The sequence below is a fragment of the Chelmon rostratus genome, chromosome 21, assembly GCF_017976325.1.
Source record: "Chelmon rostratus isolate fCheRos1 chromosome 21, fCheRos1.pri, whole genome shotgun sequence".
NCBI lineage: Eukaryota > Metazoa > Chordata > Actinopteri > Chaetodontiformes > Chaetodontidae > Chelmon > Chelmon rostratus.
The window spans coordinates 4129214-4142540 of NC_055678.1; the positions used below are offsets into that span (position 1 = coordinate 4129214).

Consider the following 13327-nt stretch of genomic DNA (forward strand, 5'->3'; position numbering starts at 1 on the left):
AATTGTTGATAGTGATGCAGCTTTTTACAATGTATTGATTTAGCATTAATTGGTTATTGATTCAGCATTTGTGGTACTGTTGTGGTTTTGGTTCAGAATTGATGATGTAGGAATAAAGTATTGATGAGGAACAGATGTAGTATTAATGCTGTGCTGCTGTATTTTACTTCCGGAGGCCAAACAGAGAACACAGAAAAATAAAAAGAATTCCAGTCTTTTTTTATTCTACCAACTGATTTTAGACTGATGGCAATTTTTTTCTTTCTGTTTAGTTTTGTTGGATTTTCTGCATTAAACAAATGGGTTTTCATACAATAAAACATAAAAAAAAATAATATTTCAGTAGTTATAGTGAATGATTTTTTTTCTGACCATTGTCTTAAGCTCTGTGTTTGATAGAATTTATTTTTCATTTCCAAATATCTACTGTTTTTTTTAAATCTCTGCGCTGATTTGTTTTACATTAATTTTTCCTGAGCTTATCTTTAGCCTACTAAAGGTGACTAAGGTAACTATAAACAGGAAATATGTTTTGTTTCTAAATTCAGCAGGTAACAATGTAATCACTTATAATTAATTTACCTGTGATTATTGGTCTGTCTGTCTGCCTGTCAGGTGGTGATGTCATCATGATGCTGCCAGTCTCAAGGTTTAAAGGTCAGCCAGTTGGCATGGTAACCACCACAGCACCGTGGTTGTCTGTCAGCGGTGACCCCAGTCCCCCCTGGCTGTGGTTGGCCAGCTGGTCAGCGGCAACATACCAGACCACACCCCCTCTGGTCTTCTACCCCCCAGCTGTGTGGATACCTGAACACACACACCTGATACAGGTAACACACACACACCTGATGGAGATAACTTACACGCCAGAGATACAGGTAACATGCACGGTCTACAGGTAACACTCACCTGGTAGGGGTGACACACACTTGATACAGGTAACACACACACACGCTCACCAGAAGCATATAACACCTGGGACAGGTAATACACAGACCTGTTACAGGTAACACACAGAAACTCACACACACTTGATTCATGCAACACACCTGACACACATTACACACACACACCTGATGCATGTAACACACCTGTTACAGGTCACACACACACACCTGTTACAGGCAACACACCCACCTGGTGTATGCAACACACACACCTGAAGTATGTAACACACCTATACAGGCAACACATACCTGATACAGGTAATACACATGCACACACACGCACCTGATGCATGTAACACACCTGACACAGGTGACACACATATGATACAGGTAACACACACCTGATACAGGTAACACATGACTGATACAGGTAAAACGCACCTCTGATACAGATGACACACAACTGATACATGTAAAACACACACACAATCACACACACACACCCCTGATGCAAGTAACAAACCTGACACAAGTCACACACACCTGATACAGGTAACACACACTTGTTAAACTGCTGCTTTTTTCTTTTTCAGCAGAAACTCAACAGCTTTTATTTGATATAAATATTAAAGTGACTATAGTCAAAGAAAAAATAACAACTTATCTCAATAAAAAAAATCACAGACAGATCAGAGACTACATATCCCACAATCCCACCTTAGTCACCTGTAAATCATGACGCGATTCAGTTAGCAGCTCTTTGACACACTGAGACTGTGGACATTAATAAGTTTATCCCTTTTTATTTGAATCAATCTCATTTTAATTGCTCATTTGTTTTTTCTCAAAAAAATCACACATAGAATGGGAGGACACATTGTGTTTCTTGTTGTCATCTCATCTGCTCATGTGATAAAAAATGTAGAACTGTGTAAAGGGTTTATACTGAACCTGCTAGTTTGGAGCTAAATCCTCATGTTGCTGCTGTTTATGTGATAAAAATCTGTAAAACTGTGATCTTTAAAGTTAAGCAGTTCGAGATATGAAGGTTCAATACAGTGTGTCAGTCCTCACGTTGTTAAATTCAGTCTGATCTAAAGTGTCTTTAAGTGAGTTTAGCCTACTCTGCAGTCTGGAGATAAGATGAAACTTTAATGATCCCTGAGGGCAAAGTGAATAATTGTCTGTTAATTATTGGTGGTGTGTTAATTATCTCATGCAGCTCTTCTTTAATTCTTTCTGCATAAACTCCAGTGGCAGAGTTTAACATCTTATCAGCAGAGTGATGAAAGTTTTTTTTTTTTTTTTGTTGAACAAAGAAAACTGGCTGAAATGAGTTAACGTTAAACTCCTCAGACAAACATAAGGTCACCAACTGACCTAGAGCTGACAGCAGATCATTCTGAATTCATCGTGTTTGGTTTAGAAGAACCTGCTGGGAATTATGAACCTGTGGTGACACATTCAGATCGTTTCAGACTTGGATTTTGAATGTGATTCATCTTTTTGTTCACGATGAAGTGTTTCAGTTTTGTTCAAATAATGGAGCTCTGAACGCACCTTCACCTTGCTGAAAAAGTCCTTTTTAACGATGAAGATGATGTTCAGAGAGCAGATTGTCACCTGTGCTTCAGCAGATCGTCTGCCTCGTTTTCAAGTCCTCGATGCTTTTAAAGGGACTCATTCTTTCTGCAGAGACTAGAAAGGTCAGGGACACGGCTGGGCTGTGATTGGACAGACTTGGAGAGAAGACTGCTTACTGTCCACCCGTCAGTCAATCTTTCTGTCCTCCTGCCTGACTCTCCACCTGGCTGTCTGGCTGTTTGAATCTCTACCTGACTGTCTGACTGTCTGCCCACTTCTGGTTCATCATGTCACTCTTTTGGCTCTTTTGGCTCTACTACACATATGTCAAACTGATTCCATAAAGGGCCATGTGGCTGCAGGTTTTCATTCCAACCAGGAGCACAGCAGGCCAACCAATCAACATCAAGGGATCACTTAGTTATCAGCTGAAGACTGAGATCCACTGACTATTCGATTGTGAGCTCCTCCTTGGTTGGAAAGAAAACCTGCAGCCACACGGCCCTTTCTGGAATCAGTTTGACATGCCTGCTCTACTGGCACTCTATGTGGTTTTAGTGGTTCTTTGTGTTCTACACCGGGTCACCAGATAGTCAATCTCCCACCCATAGGCGGACTCATCTTAATGGACTGATAACTGGAGGCAGTAGTGCAGGGTATACACAGGTATACTGCATATACCTAGTTATTTTTTACTTCTAACCTTCCTCAGAAGTGCAATGCAACCTACCCTTTTTTTCTGAGCATGCCAAAAACATCTGCCCTACTCTGCCTCTGATTGGGTAGTAATCGATACTATCATTAGTTAGGTTGGTTAGGTTTTGACATGAGGAGTGATGATTGGTTAGGGTTAGGTGAAGGATGTCAGGGTAAGCCAACCAGAGGCAGAGTAGGGTGAGTCATGCCTTCGCCATCCTGGCTCGCCTGTGGCCTACGTGCCTTGTTGGTTTACTTCAAACAATAATGCAGCAAAATATTTCCTTTGGAATATTCAATTAATGAAACTAAATTGCTTTCAGAATTACAAACAATCTTCATTGTTCATTGTCACAATGCTTCATCAGGGCTGTGAGGGTAAGGGGCATCATTTGGTGCATGAATTAAGGTTGTGTTCAGCTCTGTTGGTGTACAGGAAGCAGAGCAAAAGGGGAAGGACGCAGCTTTAAGGGGAACCAGTGGCAGTGCTCCAGGAGTCTGAGATATGTGTTCCCAGCTTCACGTGCTGCCTCCTGTTAGACAGGAAGCCAGTGATCCACCTGCAGGTGAAGTCAGGTGCATTTAGCTGGAAGAGCTAGTCTTGTAGCAGAGCCAGGATGATGGCGTCCAGTTGCTGGAGGATGAAATAGACAGCCATGTGTTGGCTACAGACCTGTTGGCTGTGTAGGTGAACTGCAGGGGTTCAGGACTGGGTCCACGATGGCTTTGAGGTGGGACAGCACAAGGCACTCAACTGATTTTGTTACCACAGAGGTCAGGACGACTGGTCTCTGGTCTTTGGTTTTTGGGGACTGGGATGATGTTAGAGATGTCTGTGTTCTGTGATCTGTTGATTCTTAATGTTCCACTGGTTCCTCATGTTGTTCTAGTGTTCTTTTATGAGGTTTTACTTTTCTTTAAGTGATTCTAGTGTTTCTGTGGTTTTGAGGTACTGAACAGGTGACACCTAGAGGAGGAAAGATCAGAGAAAAATGTGTGAACCCTTCAAACTGATTTTGTTATTGTTATTTCAGTGGGAACGTCCAGCTGTTGAAGTTGTTCCTCTCCTCCCTCCATTCTATCGCTCTTCACCACTTCATCCTCCTCATCCTCTCCCCAAGGTACACACACACACACACACACACACACACACACACACACACACACACACACACACACTCATGTGCACATTAGCATTATGCTAATATCCTAAAGTATTTGCAGCTAGCTGAAAGCTGGGTTTCACCAGAGGAAGGAGGCATGTACCAGAGGAGAGACAAACCCTTCTTCCTCACCAATCACATCATCCAGAGGCCAGGAGGACACGCCCCCCGGACTCGCCTGCTGCTGTCACCCTCTGGACTCTCAGGTAAGAGATCAGCTGACACAGGTAATAAGGACTAAGCCCAGAGAACCCTTTGAATAGCCAGGACTACTGGCTTGTTTTCTGTCCAATCAGAAACAAGGCTACTCTGTTAGCTCCTCTCTCTCTCAGTTGTCAAACATGGTTGGCTTCGTTCATGTGTTTCCACCTGCTGCGGCTTCAACACATCATGTGACCTGTTGTGAATCGGTCCATTCAGATCATAAAGAACATGATCTGTTTCCACCTCAAACCAGCTGTGCCGCTCAGGTTTGGGAGTGACCCATAGAGACAGAAGAGTGTCTGCAGTTGCAGTTCGTCCAATCAGTCAGCTGTAGATGGAGGTGGAGCTACTCAGCTGGTTCTGTTGGGTTTTTTTCCATCAGCACTGAAAATTCTTGTTTACATGTAAATTTATTCTGAAAGGCAACACTTCCTGTAGGCAACTGCCGTTATGCTACTGCAGCTCAGCTGGAATCAAACCAGTGACTTTTGGAGGCCGGATGTGTATTGGGGATGCTGCATTCTCATCTGCCAGGTTGCCATGACAACAGTGCTCAATGACGGGATCTGATTGGCTGTGGGGCTTGCTGCTCAACAGCAGTGAACATGTGTTTTTCTCAGACATCAGAACAAATCAATCATCTGCTGGAAGTAATGAAAACAGAAATGACTTTGTGTCCGTAAAGAAGATTCACACTCACTTCAGTTTCACTTTAGTTCAATTACTGCAGCTCCAAACTAAGTTTTTAATCCATACTGGTAAAGCTCTAAAAACAGGATGCTGTTTGTTCACATTGTGTCTGTAGTGATCTCTACAGCCTTTAGGGGGTGCTAACAGCACAACAGATAATCAAAAAAAAAACAACAAAAAAGTGGCTATGTTTGGCTGAAATGTGTTTGTGAGTGACTGTAAAACCTTATTTTAACTAATGCGTCACATGGACGGAAGTGAAACATCTCTCTGGTTGTTACGCTGCTAATTCCTGCAAGTATTTAGATAGACAGTAAGAATCACATACTCAGCAGGGGGGGTTCTGCGAATATTCAAGTCATGGATAAACACTGGAAAGCCTGGGTGGTGGTAACCGGCCACATTCGCGATAACAACACCATGTGAGGAATATGAATTAATGGGAACTTAATGCAAGCTGTTGTAATGTTGAGATATCTTGGTTGCAGATTGATGGGATGTCTCCGGCATCCTCCCAAAATGAGTGGGTGTCAGTCACGTCTGCACAGAAGCCCTGTGTGGGTTATGCATGTCTGCAAAAGCATGTAAACAACTGTAGTCAAGAGAGGACTGGACTTTGCAGTTGAACATCTGTATGTTCTGGCTCATTTAATAAAGTCCCGCTCTGGCTGCTTCTGCTACACCTTGTCGCTGGTGTCATTTCTCTCCACACTCTCTGACAGAAATTCTGCAGGACTGGACTAGACTGGACTGGACAGGTTGTCCTGCCCTATCTCGCTCCTGTGTGTCTCCCTCAGTAAAACAGTCAATTTCTTGGAATTAAAACAGAAGCTGAACTGAGATTCTTTGCATTTCTCACTTGTTTGCACTCACAGATGTATCTGAGTCCTGTGTTTTCCTTCCGAAGCCTCTCTGTTAATTTGTTTGAGAGGATGCTCAGATGCAGTCAGAGGCTCCTGGAAGCCAACAAACGCAGATTAAATTTGCTTTTATTTTGGTGAACGTGGGTGGGTGTACGTGTTGTAGATGTTTTCTGGCAGAAACTCAGTTTCCTCTTCAGTTCGCAGTTTATCAGGACTGATTTGTCTCAGATTTTCATCCCAGCTATGGATGGAAAGGGTCTACATGAAAAACTCAATTCTGCGCAGTTTTAACTGAAACTCACAAACAGCGCAACAAATAAAAGAGACTCGCCACAAGCCTGAATGCTCTATTATGTAACCAAAGGAAGGAATTGATTGTAGCACAAATGGAAAGTTTCAAATTCTTTATTCTCATTTTTACCACATCCATTAAAAAAAAAAAATCTGTGTTAAAAGCAAAAATCAAAAGGTGTTAATATTTAGAAGCTGAAACCATGAAAGAGTGTCAGGAGATACGTCTCCTCCACTCAGTCCCGGCACACGTCCTACATCAGAATGCATCATCAATGAATGCAACATCAGCATTCGACACAATCACCCCCATCAAACTGAACTGACACTTAAACTCTGCAGCTGGATGCTGGACGTCCTCACAAACAGACAGTTCTGATTGGTGGTCACACCTCCTCCAGTCCAGTGCTGAACAATGAACGCCCCCCATTTTTCCTGTCCATGTTGTACACCCACGACTGCTGTGAGGTATGTGGATGACGCCGCCATCGCTGACCGTATTTCAAACCATCAGAAGAAGAAGCAGGAGGAACTCAACAGTCCCACATAGTGGAGCACAGAGAACAACCTGCTGCTCAACGTCAGCAAAAGCAACAAGCTGATGGTTGATTTTAGGAAACAGGAAGTGAAGACACACACACACACACACACACACACACACACTTGGTCTCCAATGGAGGAGCTGAGGAGGAGCAGCTGAACAGTTTCAGGTTCCTGGGAATCAGAGAGGAGCTGTCAGGGTCATCTCACATCTCCACCCTGGTACAAAAAACTCAGAGACAACTGAGTCTCTGTAGGAAACCGTGTCTCTCTGTGTGTGTGTGTGTGTCTGTGTGTGTCTCTGCGTCTTTGTGTGTGTGTGTGTGTTGTTGTGTATGTGTGGGTGTTGCAGCTGTAGTGATGTTCTTGGAAGCAGCTGGGGAGACACCATAAACGCATGTGGGCGTTCAGCAGCTGAGCTCTCTGACTGGTGGCCTGCTTTCATTAGACTGTGTGTGTGTGTGTGTGTGTGTGTGTTTGCGATACGTGTTTGTAATGCATGCATGTGTGTATGTGTGTGTGTTTGGCTGCTGTTTAACTCCAGAGCTTTGACTCAGTTTCAGATCTGAGATTGCTGTAGAGATAATAAGCCCCCCCTGGAATCTGAATCTGATGTCATAAAAATCTGCCAAATTCACAATGTTTCTGCCGGCCTGTCAATGAATATTCTGAATTCAAATATATATTAAAATGATTAAAAAATCCATACATGTGAATGTGAAGATTAATATTCGATTCTGGGGAAAAAAAAGCAGATGCACTGCATGACGGAAAGGAGTCACGAAACCAGAGTTTCTGTCCAGTAATTGCTGTTTTCTTGTTTTTTTTCCAGGAAGATCTGTTAAAGTCTGACATATTTAAATCTCTCCTGTCGTGACGTCCGGTGAAAATAATTCCAGAGTTAGATTTTCTCCACTTCTTCTCTGATGTCTGTCCTCTCTCTCTTGCTCCTCTCCTGACTTGTTGGTGGTGGTGGCAGTGAAGGATGAATGAAGTGTGTTTTATGGTGATAAAATTACTGCGCTGCTTCTGTAAATGGAGCCTGGTGGCTTTGGTGAGAGTGATGTAGTGGCTGTTTCTGATTAAACAAAAAGGATCTTATGCTTTCAAGTCTATCTCTGCAGGGATCTTTCCATGATGTTGTCAGACATGACGGTCTGAGCTGTCAGCGGCAGCGTGCACTGACGGCGTGGAGTGATCACGCTGCCGCCTGTTTCACAGCTGCTGGCTGCAGTGCTCTCGATCAATACTGAAAAAACTTCAAGAAAAGTCACTTAGACGCAAATACATGGGAAAATAAGGCTCATAGTCAGATAAGCTACCTTATTTAGTGTATTGCAGTACAGTGTGATGTTTGTACTACAGTGCAGTGTGGTGTAGTGTATTAAAGTACAGGGCAAGGTAATCTATTACAGTACAGTGTGATGTAGTGTATTATAGTACAGTGTGATGCAGTGTATTATAATACAATGTAATGTAGTATATTATAGTACAGTGTGATGCATTGTATTACAGTACATTGTGATGTAGTGTATTATAGTACAGTGTGATGCAGTGTATTACAGTACAGTGTTATGCAGTGTATAATAGTACAGTGTGATGCATTGTATTATAGATGCTGGGAAATTGCAGTGCAGCAGCAGCATTACACACAGTGAAATAAATGAAACATTGTGAAATAAAACTATAAAGAGCAAACTATACATAATAAAATATCAAAATAGCGAGCAGTAAAAAGATTATATACATAATGATAAAATAGCAAAATAGTAAACAGTAGTAATGAAAAAGTATTGCACAAAAAAGAATACCAAATAGTAGACAGTAGTAATGAAAAAGTATTGCAATCTACAGCAAATGGCAGTGTGTAGAAAATGAAGTGTACCATGACTGTAAGCAGTACAGTGTAATGTAGTGTATTGCAGTACAGTGTGATGTAGTGTATTGCAGTACAGTGTAATGTAGTGTATTGCAGTACAGCTGATGTATCGGACTGTTCAGGTGATGCTGTGGGTAAATATGAGGTACAGATTATTACATGAGATCTGATCGTTTTATTTTTTGCCAAGTGTTCATCAACACGAGCAGAATATTAATCATCCTTACAAACACTGGATGTTTTATTGTTGCTGATACTGCTGCTGTCAACAGATTTAGGTCACTGTTTCATTAAAAGAGCACAACCATGTGGAGGCTTACTGATTCGCCGGCCACACACACACACACACACACACACACACACACACACACACACACACACACACACACCTGCATTTAAACATAAGTAAAATAAAATATGTTAAAAAATCTGAGTGAAACCAGAGCACGACGTCGACCTGAATGGTTTTTTCTTCTCCTGACCTTTTCTGAAGTTTTAATTTTTTTGGTTAAAAACTTTGAGTCCTTAAACTCAGCCCTGAGAGAATTCCCAGGGTTGGTTTTGTTTACTGAATATTTATGTACTCTTCTTACAAGTCCTGGAGTTAAACTTTGAATACCGTCAGAGGACGAGATACAGCATGTAATATGTAGTACACACTGAACACTGCATTCATCTGCAGTATGTGCTCGGCTGTTCTGAATACAGCCAAAGTCAGCTGACTCTTACTTAATTATTCAGTCAGTTAATTTGTTCGTTACTCAGTTGAGTTGTCATTGAGCAAGGCACTAACACAGATCCTGACCACCATGTTTCTCTGTGTCCAGGTCATGTTAGAAGAGAGGCAACAAAGACCAGAGACACTGAGCCAGAGGACTTCTCCCCCTCCTCTTCATCCCTCTCCTCCTCCTCCTCCTCCCTCCCGCTGCACCTCATCTCCGTGTCTCCTCTCTGCCTGCCTCACCGCACTGCTGCCCGCTCAACAGGTGAGTCTGGTTCGGTTCTGGTTTTGGTTCTGGTTCTGTTAGACGTTAAGTGGAGGAGTTAAGGGTGCTGCTGTGGCTTTAAACAGAAGTCTGCTGACTGACTGTGGATCAGTTATGAGTTTTCGGTTCGGTTCTGGATTTGGTTCTGGATCCTGTGTATGTACTGGCTCTTGTTCGGGGTCCTGTTCTGTTAGACATTAAGTGGAGGAGTTAACGGCGCTGCTGTGGCTTTAAACAGAACTGTGCTGACTGATTTTAGACGACGAAGACATGACATCTTTATAAGTAAAACATGAAGACAAGGATGAAGAGCTTGATGTGTTCGTCTGAATCTGTTATTTTCATTTCACATCAGAGTCTCCGGAGAAGAACCGTTAACCTGGTTTAACTGCTTGTTGTTGGCTTTAGGTGGTTTTCTTCAGTCTAATCAAGGACTTTGTGGGAGTGATCACATAAAGATCTGATGAGTTTGAATAACACAGATGTTCAGAAACACACAGAGCTGATTGGTTAAACCAGTCACATCCATTGATCAAGGACAGGCCTGCTGAGGAAGAGGCTCCACTCTGCACCACTGAACACTGCTGACATGACTGAGCATGCTCAGAACATACAAAGAGATTTGAGTTTTTGTCATGAATTTTCACTGCTCAATCAGTTTCTTATAGGTTCAGCTGAGCCGGAGTGATGTTGTCAGAGCGAATCAGGTGATTTTCACTTTCACCTGAGCCGGGGGGGGATCACGTGCTGTTGGATTATGGGACATACAGTCTTGTCTTAGCTGCATAATGTGAATCTCTTTGACAGTGTTGTTTTAGCAGCTTGTCATGTGTGTGACAGACTTTATCTCCTCCTCAGGCCTTGTCAGTCTATTGTTCAGCTGCTCCTCAGTTCTGTTGTTTATTTTTAATCTTTGCCAATTAAAATCCAGCTCTGCTTGATTTCATGCTGCTGTGGCGCTGCAGCGGCGGCGGCCGCTGCTTCGGTTTCCTGCAGCAGTGAGACGAATCTGCAGCTCGGCATGTCATTATTGGAAATAGACTAACAGCAACATGAACACAAACATGTGAATGCTGTATATTTAATATGTATTTTCAATATGTGAATGAAGCCTTCTGACTTTTACTGTTTTAATTTGTCAAAAAAAACAACAATTAACTCAGTTTAGAGCGAAAGTTAAAAATAAGGTTACCCACAAACATCTAGTGTTTGTTGTTGTTACTCATTTTACCAACCATGCTAATTAACTGTGTGTGTGTGTGTCGCTGCTTTGTTATGAATAAATGATTCATCAGCCTTTATAAAATGTAAAATAGCTCGTTACAGCTCTGTGTGCGTGTGTATGTGCATGATTTCTCAGAGGCATTGTTTAATCTTCTTCCCACAATCCCCTGCTCCTCTGATCCAGACGTGTGTGTTTGATGAGGTAATGAGTTGTGAATACAGCTTATAAGGTCGCACACACACACAAACACACACACACAGCTGAATGTTCATGTTTTTTAATTGATCAGTGATCAGGTTAATCATGTAAAAGCAGAGTAATTCATCCCCTCCACCACCCTCTGATGCCCTGCGTCTAGACTGGCAGGTGAAGCCTGTGCAGATGGTGGCCTCCCACTACTCACTTGTCGCCCCCCGCCCCCCCGGCCTTCATACAACAACAGGAAGGTTCCGTTCTCAGGCTCAGTTTGAGGCCAGTGGTTCTGTCACACCCCAGAGGAAAAGACTGGATGGTCTAAGAAGGATGGGGTAAATCGACTGAATCAGAAACTTCTGCTCTGTACCAGGTTGTCTTGTTCTCATTTCATGCCAGTCCTGAACTCAATCCCAGCAGGAGACGCTGACGTCAGAGGGGTCTCTACAGCAGCACTCACCTGCTCAGGTAACCATGAACTCCTCTGTCGGACTGCTGTGGTTTGCCTGAACAAACTAATGCTGCTCAGACTTCATGCTGGTCACACTCACTGTGGCATCTAACCCCTGAAAAACAGCCCCACACCCCTTCCACCAACCTTCACATTAGCTACCAAGCAATCCGGCAGTTCTCCTGGCATCCACTAAACCCAGACTCATCCATCAGGCTGTCGGACGGTGAAGTCATTGCTCCAGAGAACATGTTTCCACTGCTCCGGAGTCCAGTTGTGCTTCACACCACACCGTCCGACGTTTGGCATCGTTCATGGTGATGACAGGCTTCTGTGCAGCTGCCCGGACATGGAAACCCATTTCATGAAGCTCCTGATGTCTGGAATTGTGCAGTGACTGTCAAAACAGATGACAGGTGATTTTGAGGTGCTTCAGCGCTCGTTGGCTTTGGTCTGTGAGTCTCGTGGTCTACCACTTTGTGGCTGAGATGTCATTGCTCCTCACTGTTCCCACATCACAATAGTAAAACCTTGATCTACGAGGGCAGAAAATTTAAGAACTGTGCGTGTTTGAAGTCATTGGATATTCATGGCCATGTGCGGGATTTTATTCACCTGTTATCAATGGGTATGGCTGAAACACGTGAACTCGATGATTAGTAGGGGTGTCCCTATAATAGTAGTATGCGTGTATATTTAGCAAATAATTGAATTTATCCAGTTTGCTTCTCTTCCTGTGGTGCAGACCCACACTCCCCCTGTGAGTGTTTGATTGAGTGATCAATCTGCTGGTTGTATATGTATGTTATTATTATCTTATTTATATCTTTTCCAGAAGAGCAGATGTGTGTTAATTGTTCCCGTTATTTCAGTTTATTTTGTTCCAGCTTTAAAATCAGCATATTGAAGAAGTTTCATGTTTTCCCTGTTTTATAAGTCAAACACAGCATACTAATTAGCATACATTTAATTTTGCAATACAAAATCAGTTCATTTGTTCTTTGCTCCCTGAAGGTTGGTCCTGATCAATCTGTTGAAAATGAAAAGTGATAAAATAAATAGATCAACTTTAATGAACTGACATGATCAGCAGTTTTCTGCCAACATTCCCCTCCCAGCGATGTTTTGCGCTGCAATGATTGTTTATATTCTTCATCACTCTCCATTATAACAACCTGTTCCTCTTGACTCGCGGAGGCGGCGCGCCATTGATCCGTTTTGTGCTGAAGAACCAAATGCCCTTTTTCTGTGAGTGCACGGAGCTGATTGTTAACAAAGCCATTGATGATCACCGCCCTGATACCTTCGTCTCTGACTGGAGTTTCAGGATTTGTGGAGTGCGCTCATGCAAAGAAAGCCTGGCTGTTTCGACGCTGTAGTCCACCCCTTTGAGCAGCTAACTAAAGCTGGGCTCAGCCTACTTTACTTTTAAAATCGGGTTTGTTCACACACAAAAAGAGAAACTTCACAGATTTTCTTCTCTCTAATACCTTCAAGAACACCGCGGCTGGTTTACTGGAGGATTCCAGCGGTATTTTACCTTCTTTCTTTATGCATTCTCTTTTTAACTTTATTTTATCACTATTATTCAGTGGTTTTATTTTCCATATCATGTTATGCATTGTCTTTATTTTCATCCTTATTCTATTTTATTTTTCTAGTTTTATTCTCCATCT

General features: G+C 42.6%; 1 protein-coding gene across 1 annotated transcript in view; it reads left to right on the forward strand.

The window, feature by feature from the left end:
* The first annotated feature begins 629 nt into the window (after positions 1-629).
* LOC121625203 (transcription elongation regulator 1-like protein) overlaps positions 630-13327 on the forward strand; it is a 30819-nt gene continuing 18121 nt past the window's right edge. Inside the window, exons 1-4 of the mRNA XM_041963278.1 lie at positions 630-830; positions 4202-4288; positions 4392-4536; positions 9625-9783. Coding sequence (XP_041819212.1) covers positions 630-830; positions 4202-4288; positions 4392-4536; positions 9625-9783 — 592 coding nt within the window. The remainder of the gene's footprint in view (positions 831-4201; positions 4289-4391; positions 4537-9624; positions 9784-13327) is intronic.